The following is a 12,964-nucleotide window of genomic DNA, read 5'->3' on the forward strand; positions in this document are numbered from 1 at the left end:
GTACGAGAGCGTTTGTCAGGCGCGGGGGCAAGTTGCGCGATCGGGACCCTCGCGCTGCATTCTTGCCGCGAGTGTCGGCGAGTCGGAAATCGCTTCTGACATTTCAATCAAACCGCCTGCAGCCGTGGTGCTCAGGTCGGGGATTCGCTCTCACTGTCGGGCTCGTCCATCAGACAGCGGGACGTTCTGCTGTGAGAGACACAGGGCTTCCGTGCCTTCCGCTCCTCCCCTCCTGGTTCCAGCGCCCCGGCTGCCAGGAGAACAGACACAGCCTTGCTGGCGGAAGTGAGGAGGGTGTGCTTTCCCGCGGCCTGTGGAGAACGTCCTCCCGGGCGCCGCTTCCTAGAGGGAGATGCCGGTCGGAGGGGTGGGCTGGCGGGGGCACCCTCCGGTCTCCCGCGTCGCTGCCCACGTGGGCACTGCACTTTGTGTACGGAAGGCGGGGCCGCTGGCCTCAGAGGCCCCGCTCCCCTCACCCCTGCCCGGCCGTCTGCGGGGCCTGCGGGGCGAAGGCCGCGGCCGGGCCAGCAGGGAGCGGCGTCGGGCTCCAGATGAATGCCCCGTCTGGGTCCTCATCTGAATTCCTGGCAGCCCTGGGGGGGAGGGCCTCCCGCCCTCCGCTTATAAATCTCCGTAATGGTATTTACTTCTGGAAGAAAAAGCAGATCAATAGCAGAGCTTTTTAATAATTAAAAGTGTGTATTTCTGTAATCTGCCACGGACTTCCTCATTTATTCTGCGAGAGCTCGAGGAAGCAGCTGAATTCAGGCTTTCTCCATGACTGGCGTCTGGGGCTGGCATTCCCTTCACGGCTTGCATCCATCATCCCAAGTGCCTTCTAATTTATCGTCGGGATAACGTTGACGGCTGTGACATGGAGGACAGACACTGCGGGCTCGAGATGAAGCCACCAGGATGTAGAGTTGGGTGACAGGAACATAATTTCCTTGCCATCCTCACGGAGCGCACCTGTTCTGGGCCTTGGTCCGTGGAGGGGTCGGCAGGGAGAGCGGGCTCTAAAGTCTGCCCGAGGCACCTGCCCGCACCGGGCTCCCGGAGCCCCGCCTCCCAGGGACCCTGCAGTGAGCCCCCCACCCCCGCAATGGGGCTCCCAGCCTGTGCCAGGCCCCATGCCTCCTGCTGGAGGGAGGGAGGAGAGCAGGGGAGGACGCTTGGAGGAAGAGGGGGATGGTGCCGTCCAAGGTCAGCTCAAAAACGATAAGAAAATCAGTACACATTCTAAAAGAAAAAAAATATTCTACATTATGATTTTATTTGCAACCCGTTTCACGCGATCCTGTGACAGGAGCCAGCCCAGAGAATCCTTGCTGTGGACGGGGGTTGCTGGGGCCCTGGGGACCCTGGGTGTTCTCTCTCCGCCCCCGTCTCCCGCCGTGTGTGCGCTCCATCCCCCACACGCCTGTCACTTGGACAGGAATTTAAAAATATAACTTAATGCACACTGACTTCCCTTGATTGGTGCAATTCATTACTTGAAAAGAAAAATATCTTCGTGTTCTTAAGGACTGGCTTTTCTCCAGGCTGTGTCGGCTTTGATTGATTTTTGACGCTGTGGTTGGCTTCTGGAAGTCTCCCGCCCCCCATCTCCCGCCTGCCCCCACCCCCTCAGGGTTCGACTTCTTATGGGCTACTTAAACGAATCCAGCAAGTTTTACTATTCATCTCTCTGGAGGAATAAATAAAGATTAGCAAGCTTGAGCACTCCTCCAAAGCCACAGTAGAAAGATGAACAGCCGAGTAAGTGGGGGCAGAAGGAGACACTTTGCAGAAGGGGACAGACGCACCCGTCTACCTCGGGGAGAGGCGACCAAAGCGGGGAGATACTGCGGCCCACCCGCAGGCGCGGCGAAAATCCACACTCCCACCACCGGCAGCAGGGACGCAGAACGGGCGGCCGCTGCAGAAAACCCGCCGGGCAGCTGCCTGGGAACCTCCACCTCCTGCCCCCCCCCGGAGACCCCGCAGGAACACAAGCACACGTCTGTCCGTCTGTCCGTGTGCGCAGCCTGGAGCACAGCGCCCCCTGCAGCCGTACTCGCCAGAGCCCCGCGCCAGAGGAGCCGATGAGCAGACAGCGACGCGGCCACACGACGGAATACCCTTCGGGACTGGGAGGGGTCCGAGGGCCTCGAAGACGCACCGAGGACAGAATCAGACACAGGAGCGCAGTCCGAGCGAGGCCGTTGAATGAAACCCTAGAAAGAGACGTACCCCCCGGTAACAGAGGCACATCTCCCAGGTTGGGGATCGCGGGCGGCAGGGGGCTGCCCGGCGTGGTCCGTTCCTGTGTGGGGCGCTGGTTACTCAGAACTCCAGACGACCTGTAACCACTCGGACTCTACATTGTCACTCCCTCGCCGCCAGCCTCGGTTTCCACATCCATGGATTGGGCCACCAGCCCCGCCTGTCGTGTTCTGGGACAGTGAGAGAGAATAGTACTCACGGAGTGGGGCCAGGGGTGCGGCTGCAGCCCCCACCTTTTTCCTCCAGGCCTGGGAGTGGAGGTTCCAGAAGCCTGTCTGGGCTCATTGTGGGCCCTCTTCCCTGTCACTCACACCCAGCTCCTTGGTTTGGGGTCTGTTTGAGAGATCGGATCAGACCATTTGAATAGTCTAGAAACATCAGCTCACGTGACAGAGTTCCGACCTTGACGTTGTGTCCTTACAACATGCTTGTAACGTGTTATATAACATGTTTCTCGCTGGGAAGGAGCCACCTCCCGGGATATGAGGGACGGACCCTGTCTTATGACGGCCAGAAGACTCGGGTCATTTTCCAGGAATGTTTTTATGCATGCAGCTGGATGTTTTTTCCTCACAAGGGCTAGAAAGACCCTGTACTTTGAGCACGCCCTGTCCTGTGCCCAAAGGGTTCTGCGGCTGCGGCCAGTGCTGTCTGCACCTCCTCACCAGCCCCCGATGCTGTATCAGAACGTGGACGGCAGACGGGACACGGCCACCTACCTCCAGACCAGGAGACCCCTTCCCTCCCTGCAGCCGAGAGCGCCCAGAGGCATAGCATTGAATAGCCCCGTGTGTCTAGAGGGTGTCCTTTTTTTTTTAAGACTATTTATTTATTTTGAGAGAGAGTGCTAGTGGGGGAGGGGCAGAGAGAGAGGGAGGGAGGAAGAATCCCAGGCAGGGTCCACGCTGTCAGCACAGAGCCCAGCGCAGGGCTCGATCCCACGGACCTTGAGATCATGACCTGAGCTGAAACCAAGAGTCGGACACTCAACCGACTGAGCCCCCCAGGCGTCCGCCCCGCAAAAAACAGAGCGCCTGTCACCTTGGGGTACGTCACCCTGGGCTCCGGTGCGCGGCGGGCCACGGCAGAGCTCTCCTGCTGGCCACGGCCATGCCTGCTGTATAAACCGTGTGGGAGATCAGCTGGGGCCCGTGCAGTGGGGCTACCCTCCCCCGGGCAGACCTCCACTCGCTCCCGACGTCGGGGCTCCCTGGCGCTTGCTGGGAAGTCCTTGATCCCACGTGCCCCTGCTGTACTTGGCGGTGGCTCCTGGTGGCCTTGGCCACCAGCCTGGCCTGGGCCAGCGTTGCTTCTGGTAGGTGAGCCGAGCAGCGAATGCCATTCCTCACTTGGCCTCGCCCCTCAGCTGCTGGCTCCCCACTCACCTGTCCCTTTCCCCCCTCAGATCACGCAGGAGGCTGGGGAGTTCATGATCACGTTCCCCTACGGCTACCACGCCGGGTTCAATCACGGGTTCAACTGCGCGGAATCTACGAACTTCGCCACCCTGCGGTGGATCGATTACGGCAAGGTGGCCACTCAGGTAAGTGCCCGCAGGCCCTGCGACAGGGCCCACGTGGCAGTCGGCCCCCCTCAGCCTGCCCCGTCGGACCGGGGCCCCTGCAGCCTCTGTTTCTACTCGGCGGGGGCCTGGCCTCTCCGTCCGGGTCTGTTTCCGGGATCCTCCGGGAACTCCTCCCCAGCACGTTCCTCGCCTGGAACGGACAGGGAGGCGGCAGGGGGCAGGTGGGCGGGTGGGTGGGTGTCCGCCTGGAGCCTGGGACCTGTGGCCGAGGGCTTTCCCTCCTGGCAGACTCTACTGTCTGGGCCCGAGGACTTCCTGGTGGTCTGGGCTGTGCATGGAGGTCACCGGGGGACAGGAACACTCCTCTGATTCTCCTCCCGGGAATTTCCTGCTCTGTTGTAAGAGGGCCGGTTACTGGCCGACAGATTTGACATCTGAACTGAGTTCTTGTTCCCAAATGCCCTTGGCTCCACACGTACCCGTCTGTGTGGTTTTCATTGACAGCTCGAAGGGTGGCAGGTTCCTGGGAGCTGCTGGGCACAGGTGGGCTCGTGTCTACCTGCCTCCCTCCCTCCACTCGCTCCCTTGGCTCCCTCTGGAGCCCGAGACGGCTCTGGGGGCCCGGCGATGGGATGTACACATCCCAGACCCCTAGTCCAGACCCCTAGTTAGTGGGGGGTTGGAGCCTAGGAGGCAGCAAGGAGGGGCTGGTGGTGGGCGCACAGCTGCTTGGACCAAGGGCCTTCTTCCCAGGACTGCCACCGAGGCCCGAGGCCCCTATCCCGGCCTCAGCACAAGATGGCAGTCTTCCCGTCAGGCTGGGCTCGGGCTTTGGCCCAGGGTTTTGGCCCCTCCGGCCTCTGCCCGCTGCAGACGGACCCGGTTACTCATGGCTCCCTAGTGCTGGGGGCACCCGGCACAGGAGAGCCCCCTCCGGCGAGGCCAATGCGGTGTGAAAATGGGGTACATCCCGCCAGGCTCCCAAGTGGGAGCCTGGGGGCTCCCCCGAGGAATTGCTTTTGGCTGCTTCCGAGTCAGGGCCCGGGACCAGGGCAGACGGTGCGTTTCCCACCAGATCCAGAAGTGGGGACCCGGTGGTGATGAGTGCGTGGCGGCTGGCCACGTGTGGGTGTCGTGGCCGCGAGCTGAGAGTGTAACACGCACGCTGTCCAAGGTTCTGCGTAACAAGGGGTGTGAAATGTTGCCCAAGTACTTGGTAGTGCTGCTTATGTAGGCTGTGTTTTTAGGTAGATTGGGTGAAACGAAATGTTAAAGTGAACGTCACCTGTTCCTTTTTACCTTTGACCGTGGAGACCAGACAAACGAAGATCGCACAGGTGGCTGGCGTTCTATTTCTGGCGGACAGCTCAGGCCTCGACGAACTGGCTAACCTTTATTCTTCTAACCACCCGTGTCTCTGGCTCTGCTGTTGGAGTGCGGTTTAGAAAAGGACGCGGGCTTTGTTGGAAGGAGGCTGGAGAGGCGCTCTGGGGGTTTAAGTGTCGGGATTTTTAGCGGCGGGGGAGGGTGTCTCTGGCAGAGACACTGGCTTCGCTCAAAGAGGAGACGTGTAAAGGAGCCATCAAACGTCCCGTGTGGGTGTGGTTCTGCGTGGATGACCGCAGGCCGCTGTGGGTGGTGAGAGGAAGCTCGGAGAATTCCAGGGCCCCGTGCACAGAGCCCCTGCCGCGGCGTGAGCCGCGATTGAGTCGTAAGGTCTGGACGAGATCGCAGGCTTGTCCTGGAGGTGCTGTCAGGGCCGAAGCCGCAGTGGGGCCGGCAGGGACTGCCCGGATATTAAAAGCAATCTTGGGTTCAGCCGTGTGTTCACAAACAACTGACATTTGGGAAGTGCCGTCTTAGATTGGGCCTCCACGCTTACATTGCCGGGCGGCGTAGCGTGAAATTACCGAACAAGTGGAGCGCGGTGCTCCGCACAAGCCGCGGTTCGGGCGGGCGGCCGGGCCCCATGCCGGGCTCCCTCGCGGGGCCACCCTAGCTGCCCGGTCCTGTGGCGGGAAGGCGGCGGGGGGGGTGGGGGGGTGGGGTTCCGCCGGGAGCAGCCCTTGGCCATGGCGCGGCAGGCCCTGCCGTCCAGGACGTCAGCTCCCGGCCAGGGGATGGGGGCGGCAGTTTCGGCCTCCTGCAAGCCTCGCGGCCCCGTAAAGAGTCCAGTCCAGGCAGGAGAGGCGGCTGGCCGTACGGATGACCGCCGAGGCATGTCCGAGGCAGGACCTGGGAGGGGCAGGGAGGTTGTTCGGGTCACATGGTTCTCGGGGACCTGCTACGTCCTTGGCCACACTTTAGGGAATGGAGCGTGGGGCTGGGGGAGGGTTCTAGCATGATTTTCCTCAGCCAGGGCTTCTCCCTGCCGGCCTGAGCTGCCCACCCCCATCTCGGCTTGGGCCAGTTCCTTCCAACACCTTCCTCAGACCCCAGGGAGAAGCGTTCCCATTTTCCAGATTTTAGAGACTTTTCACTCGGTTCTCAGGTTGTTCCTCTTCTCCCAGGCTCCCTCCGTGCTGGTGCACGAGAAGCCCAGCTCTCGGGCTTGGCTGGCCTCTGTCAGTGTCAGGAATTCATGTGCTTTCTCCTTCTAGAAGAGGGGTCTGCAAACCCGGGCCCACAGGCCAAATTTGGCAGGCTGTTTTTGCGTGGTCTGCAACCTGAGAACAGTTTTTACATTTTTCTAGAGAGTTGTGGAAAAAAACAAAAAACAAAAAACAACAAACCCAAAAAAAGTCACAAGAAGAATATACAGCACACCAGTTCGATGAAACCCAGATTTCCGGTTTATAAATAAAGTTTTATTGGCACCCAGCCACGCCCATTCGTTGACACGCTGTCTCTGGCTGCTTCCCTCTGTGACGGCGGAGTTGGGCAGTTGTGACCGAGACCACCTGGCCTGCAGAACTGAAGGCCGTCGCCTCCCGGCCGTTGAAGAGCAGTGAGCTGTCCCTGGTCTCGAGGATCGATGGTGCGGGCGGGCCCTAGCCTTTCCTGCCAGCGCTGGCTCCGGCCGGTCAGGGCTGACCCGTTGCCTCCTGCGCCCTTTCCCAGCCCTCAGGGTCTCTGGCGTCAGAGGGGCTCCCCTCTCAAGCAGGCTGGCCTCCCGGCCCTGAGCTCCACACCCAGCACCGCGGCGGCTGCCTCGAGAGCTTCTGGATGGGCCGGGGAGGGGGCTGGTGGGCACGGGGAGATGTCCTCCGGAAGAGCGTCACTGACCGGACCTCCCGTGGCGGAGCAGGAGGCCCAGGCCTCGGGTGCTGGTCGGCCCCCGCGGGCCAGACGGGCTCCCAGGTTCCTCCGGGCGGGAAAACCCCAGAGGGAGCCCAGGCTTTGCAGCCTCTTGCCAGAGAGCTCTAGGAGGGAGCTCCCCCGGGCCTCGCGGCCAAGGTCCAGCTTCGAGTCGACGTGGTGTTTGGGTGTCTGCCGTCCTCCGTGGTCTTCCTTCCTGAGCCGCTTGGCCGGCGCTAACGTTTTCCACCCATCGGCCTCCAGGAGGAGAGCCACGAGGGCTGCCGGGACCCTCCCGGGCCCGCGCTGTGGGGGGGACGGGCAGGAAGACGCCGCCTGCCTCTGTGTCCCACCCTCCTGCCAGTTTGTGGATCGCGCAGCCCCGTCACCGAGGCCCCTGGCTTCCGGTCTCACGGGCGCAGGACGGGGCCTCCCTCTGGGCCGGAGGGTAGAGGGGGATGGCCCCCACCCACTGCACTGCCAGCAACGAGCGGCCAGGGTTTTGTGTAATTAAGGAGAACGCAGCTGGGGGGGCCAGGGCGAGCGGAGACCGCTGAGTCCCTAAGGGTCAGGGCCGGGACTCCGAGGAGGGAGCAGCGATGACAGGGACAGGGCTGGGGGGACTTCCTGCCCGCTCCACCCGCCCCGGCGAGGCGGAAGGACGGGGCCGGGCACTTTGAGGGAAACATTCGTAACCCCGCTCTATGGATGGATGGGCGGGTGGGGGTGGGGGTTGCCCGAACGTTGCTAGATGTTAGCTCGACGTGGTGGAGTTCGGGTCCCTCGAAAACGTACGCTCTCAACGTGTTTCTTCTTCCTTCCTTCCTTCCTTCCTTCTTTTTTTTACAACTCTTTTTTTTTTTTGGAAAAACAAGCGTAGCTTTCCAGGGGAGGGGGGAGTGGTCTTGCCTTTCCTGGGTGCTTCCTCCGTAAATGCCCTGCAGCCGCTGGAGGGGAAAGGTTGGGCTGTTTGTCGTCGTGTTCCCGGTGGTTCTCTTGGTTTGTTTCATAAAGGGGAATTGGACACCGAACTGGGTCGCTCGAGCCCCAGCTTCCTCTCTCCCCTGCCGGATCCAAAACAAGGGGAGCGGGGAAAGGTACATGCCAGACTCAGCATCCTGAGCGCTGCTGTGCTGAGGGTCCCGGAGGGAGCTGCACCTACAGGGAGAGGGTGACAGGTGGGCGGGGGGCCCCGGGGACCCCAGGGCACTACGGGGCCTGCGCGCGGAGTGAGTGTGGGGCCTGTCCCCCACCCCCCCCACCCCCACCCTTCCAGGGTCACACGCAGCCCTTGCCGCGTCTGTTTTGAGCCCTGCCCTTCCTCGGCCAGACCCCTCCTCGGAGGTAGCACTGTCTCCCCTTTCCTTCCGTCTCTCTTCTTTTCTGTCTCCATCTCCAGCTTTACCGATGGCACCACCCTGCCTCAAGGTGACTCTGAACCTCGCGACCTCGCGAGGACCAGAGAGGTGAAGTGACTTTGCCAAGGTCACGGCAGCAAGCGGGCCGGGCCCAGAACGCCCGCTCCCTTCCCGTCTCCCTCCCCCCACTTGGAGGCGTGCGCCTGTTGAGGGACCCCCTCCCCACCCAAGGGCGTCTCTACAGGCTGGTGGCCTCCTCCTGGCTGGGGTCCGGGGCTCGGCGGGGGCGGCAGACTCGCCTCCCGAGGCCTGTGCTTCGTTTCTAAGGGCGGAATTCCCTGGGCACGTGCTCAGACGGGCAGGCTTTGTAGTGGGGTTGCTGTTGGGGGACGTCAGAGGGGTGCACCAGCTTCACTCGGAGAAGATAAACGCGCCCGCACCAGCCCTTCTAGGCCTGAGCTCGAATTAGCCCCACGGGGCCGCACGCCACGTTGGATTAGCTGAGCGCGGCCCCGACTGCCCCCGCGGTGGGCGGCACTGGGCGAGGCCTGGCAAGGGGCTCTCTCCCCCACTGAGGTGGTGCCGGCATCGCAGACCGCCCCACGAGGCAGGTGCACAAGTTGACTTCAGATGAAACAGAGCGAGAGAGATTTAGAACCCGTTTTGAACGGCCGGGAGCCTGGGTTTCCGCCAGCTGTCTGGGCCACCCGCCTGCCGAGAGCTCAGCTTCCCCGGGAACTGTCGGCTCCCCCCAGAAGCATCTAGCGGGGGAGCGGCTTCTGTGGAGTGTGGAAGAGGGGAGAGGGCCCCCGGGCCCCCCAGATGCACTGCGTACAGGGGGAGGGGCCTCTTCTGAAGCCCCGGCCGGGGACGCCTTTGTCTGCGTTACCGTCAGCCGTGACCCACCTTGCGTGGATCGGGTGCCTTCTGTGTGGGGAGCATGCGGTCTGCTGCAGCGATTATCCAGGAGCCCGAGGGGAGGTGGCAGGAGGCAGGGCCGGGGTGAGGGTGGGGGCGTGAGGAAGAGGGCCGGGGCGGGCAGCCTCGACCCGCCAGGGCTGGAGGTGGGGCCGGGCACCTGCCCTTCTGCGCCTCGCTGCCCCTGTGATTTATGGCCCCAGACAGGCAGGTGCGCGGGGCTCACGGAAAAGTGCTGTGTGAGATACGTTTTTCCCTCGCTCTTTCCCCGGGGCTTCCTGTCACTCTCTCCTCTTCCCGGTGCAGAAGTTCTGGGTGTTAGAGTCGCGCGGTAGCTCGGGACGGCCCCCAGGCCTCTCGGTCGTCTCGTTTCGGATTCGACCGCATATGGTGTCCTCTGTGGCCTTTGTCAGTGTGGTGGGAGCGTTCTGGGGAAGCATGCCTGGCACAGAGCGCCCAGTCTGTTAGTATCACCGTGTTGGTCGTTGGCATTAGCAGGCTGGAATGGGAGACGGGAGGCCCCGGGCTGCAGACAGACAGGAAGACTCTCCGGGCCGTCCTGGTGGGCCAAGGTCACCCAGGTGGGCCCCAGAGAGGACAGCGACAGGTGAGGTTTCCTTTACAGAGAAAGCGGAGGAGGTGTGCCACTGAGGCCCCGGCCTCGCCGGGCCGCGTTGTGCTGCGTCCAAGGCCAGCGACCTTGCCGGCCCGGCTGGCTGTGGGGCGTGCGGGAAGCAGCCCCCGGTCGAGGGCCGAGGGGAGCCCCGGGAGCCGTGCACCTAATTGTTTTGTTTATGAAGCGCTTCTGAGAGCTTCCAGTGGATTTCCTAATGAACTGGTTTGTTATGTCTCTCGCTGCAGCGCTGGTAATTACATCAGAAACAGGGGCCGCGGCGTCTGTGAGCCATCGCGAGCAGATGTGGGCTCCGTGGCGGGGTTTCTGCCCCCGTCGGTGGGCGTTTAACGCTTTGTGGCCCCAAGTGCCTAGCAGCCCGAGTGCTCTGGAAGGAGCGTGCCTGGCCCTCACCTGGCCGGGCAGAGGGCAGAGGGCGGAGGCGGCGTGCGGGTTCGGGCACCCGGCTCTGCAGGGACGGGGCGCCGTCGGCCGGAAGACGGCCCTCGCTGGCCCGGCCTCACCACCTGGGGTGCGCCGCTTCTGAGGGTGCCCCGTCCTCGTGCACGCCAGGGACCGTGCGGGCCGCTGGTCTGTCTGTGGCCGTTGGCTGCTGACCCGCCCGCCGGGCCCTGGCGAAGCTCCGCCCCAGTTCCTGACGTCAGGAGGCCCGGGAGCTGGTGCCGCTCCTGCTCCTGTGGCGGGAAAGTGCGAGGGTCCCCGTGCACGCGTGCTGTTTGGGTCGATGATTTCATCGAACCGTGTTTAATAATTTTCCCCTCTAGGCCGGCAGCGCGTCCTCTCTGTCCCGTTTCGCTCTTTCACACGAGCGGGCTCTGATGTCTGTTCGATTTTTCAGAAGAGGTGGCCTCCGATTAAAGCTCAGTGCTATTTAAATTGGGGGAAGTGCGGCAAACGGGACTCGTCAGGCCCTGAGGCAGCCTGGCCTCGTTACTGTCTCGCGCACTCCGGTCATTTCCAGGGCCGCCCGGGTGTCCTGGGGCAGCCCCGGCCCAGACCGCCCACCGCTGGAGCCCCCAACAAGGGCGCCCGGCATTCTTCTGATGGCTGGCGGCCCTGCCGTGACGTGTCCACCTTTTCTGTGGCCACGGCCGTGCCACGGGGGGCCCAGCACAGATCAGAGCGTGAGGCGGGCCAGGGATGCTGGGAGCGAATGGGGCAGCTGGGGGGCCAGAGGAGCTGGGGTCATAACGCAGGCCCTCCCCTGAGGCTACCAGCCCTGTCGGCCTGCGGCGGGACCCTCGGGTCCGAATGGAGCGTGTGCAGCCCTGCGAGCCTTCGCCAAGTGCCCCCCCCAGGCCCTCCCCCGCCCGACTTCCGCCAGCATGGTCTTCCCGCTCAGCAGGGAGGTCCTCAGGGGACCTGGGCGCCTGCTGGCCTCGTGCCCTGGCCGTGGCAGCCTCAGTCCCCATTTCCCCTCCTCTGCGAAACGGACGTTCCCGCGTTAGTGTGGTGGTGACTTTGGTCTCACGTGTTGTCGGGCGTCCATCCCCGCAGGTGACCCTCTTTACTTCCATGACCTCCCTGCTACCTGGGGACAAGCCGAGACGTTCTGTGGTGGGAGGGCCAGGAGGGGCGTGCTGAGCGGTTGCTTTAAATCAGAATCTGCATCGGGGCGCCTGGGTGGCTCCGTCGGTCGGGCGTCCAACTTCGGCTCAGGTCGTGATCTCGCGGTCCGTGGGTTCGAGCCCCGCGTCGGGCTCTGTGCTGACAGCTCGGAGCCTGGAGCCTGCTTCGGATTCTGTGTCTCCCTCTCTCTCTGCCCCTCCCCTGCTCGTTCTCTGTCTCTCTGTGTCTCAAAAATAAAGACACATTAAAAATCAGTCAGAATCCGCCTCTTAAAGGACGTGGACTTGCGCACACGTGGGGTAAGGAGAGCCGGACGAGAAGAGTGGGATCACATCCCGTCCTCCAGAAACACGGAGGTGGTTTCCGTTAGCACAGTCAGCTGAGGGAAGTGAACTTCACGGTCACTCACGCTGTCATCCCGTTAGTTTAGTACGTGGGGGATTCTTTCTTTTTTTAAGGGGCCGATTCTGGGGTTTTTTAGCGTTTACTTATTTTTGAGAGAGAGAGAGACAGAGACAGAGCAGGCGAGGGGTAGAGAATCCTAAGCAGACTCCAGGCTCCGGAGTCAGCCCAGAGCCTGACGCGGGGCTCAAACTCAAGAGCCGTGACATCATGACCTGAGCTGAAGTCGGACGCTTAACCGACGGAGCCCCCCAGACACTCCGGTATATGGGGATTTCTAAGTATGGAGAAGACTGGAAACAACCTGGACATGGCAGGTCCCCGGCCCTTCCGATTGCAGGCATTCAGGGCCCCGTGTCCGTCGGGAGCGGTCAAGCTCCGCCCATGAGTTTTGCGTGTTTGCTCCCGGTGGAGCCCTCGGAAGCAGCGTTGGGAGGTCGCGTCTGGAGCCCGGCCCACGGAGACCGGCAACGCGTGGCCCAGGCTTAGAGGCGGAGGGGGGTGCGGACCCCGGGGCTCCCGCAGGCCAGGAGCCACAGTGGCTTTGAGGTCACTGAGGACAGGCTGCGGAGGCGTGTGGCAGGGCCGCTGGTGGAGTCAGCACAGGAGAGAGCTCTCCTTCTGCAAAAACAGCGTCCGAGGACGGTCTCGCTTTTGGTGTGTTTATTGTTGCAGTTGCCAAAAGCACAGCGGTTTGCTTGCTTTCAGTCATTCTGCACGGGATCGGTGTGGCTGGGAAAGGGTGAGTCCTCGGATGGTGGGACTCAGATGCAGAGAAACAGTTGGGCGGCCCGGCTCCTGCCAGATGAGCGGCGCGGGGAGGGGCGGGAGGAGTAGGCGGGGGTCTCGCTCCAGGAGCGGAAATGCGCCGACTGCTCTGCCAGCCCCGGGCCGGGGGCCCTGCATGCATCAGCTCATCTGACACCCCTGCGGCGCGCGGCCGGCCTCCCCCAAGAAGGGTTTGCTGTAATGACATTCTGCCCCCTCCCCGTCTCTGTGGCCCAGACGTGGCGCCAGCCTCCCGAGGAAGATGTAGGGGTGTACTTCTGGGCCTGC

The 12,964-nt window shown here is 62.8% G+C and overlaps 1 protein-coding gene across 10 annotated transcripts in view; it reads left to right on the forward strand.

Annotated features, from left to right (window-relative positions):
• The window catches only part of KDM4B (lysine demethylase 4B), a 133,942-nt gene that overhangs the window by 82,127 nt on the left and 38,851 nt on the right, over positions 1–12,964 (forward strand). For all 10 annotated transcript variants that reach the window (XR_006298219.1, XM_043586272.1, XM_043586269.1 and 7 more), the window contains one exon: positions 3,671–3,808. Coding sequence is in view for 9 of the 10 variants with exons in the window: in XM_043586272.1 (XP_043442207.1) it covers positions 3,671–3,808 (138 nt within the window). In the remaining variant the exon portion in view is untranslated. The remainder of the gene's footprint in view (positions 1–3,670; positions 3,809–12,964) is intronic.

Source organism: Prionailurus bengalensis, chromosome A2 (genome assembly GCF_016509475.1).
Source record: "Prionailurus bengalensis isolate Pbe53 chromosome A2, Fcat_Pben_1.1_paternal_pri, whole genome shotgun sequence".
NCBI lineage: Eukaryota > Metazoa > Chordata > Mammalia > Carnivora > Felidae > Prionailurus > Prionailurus bengalensis.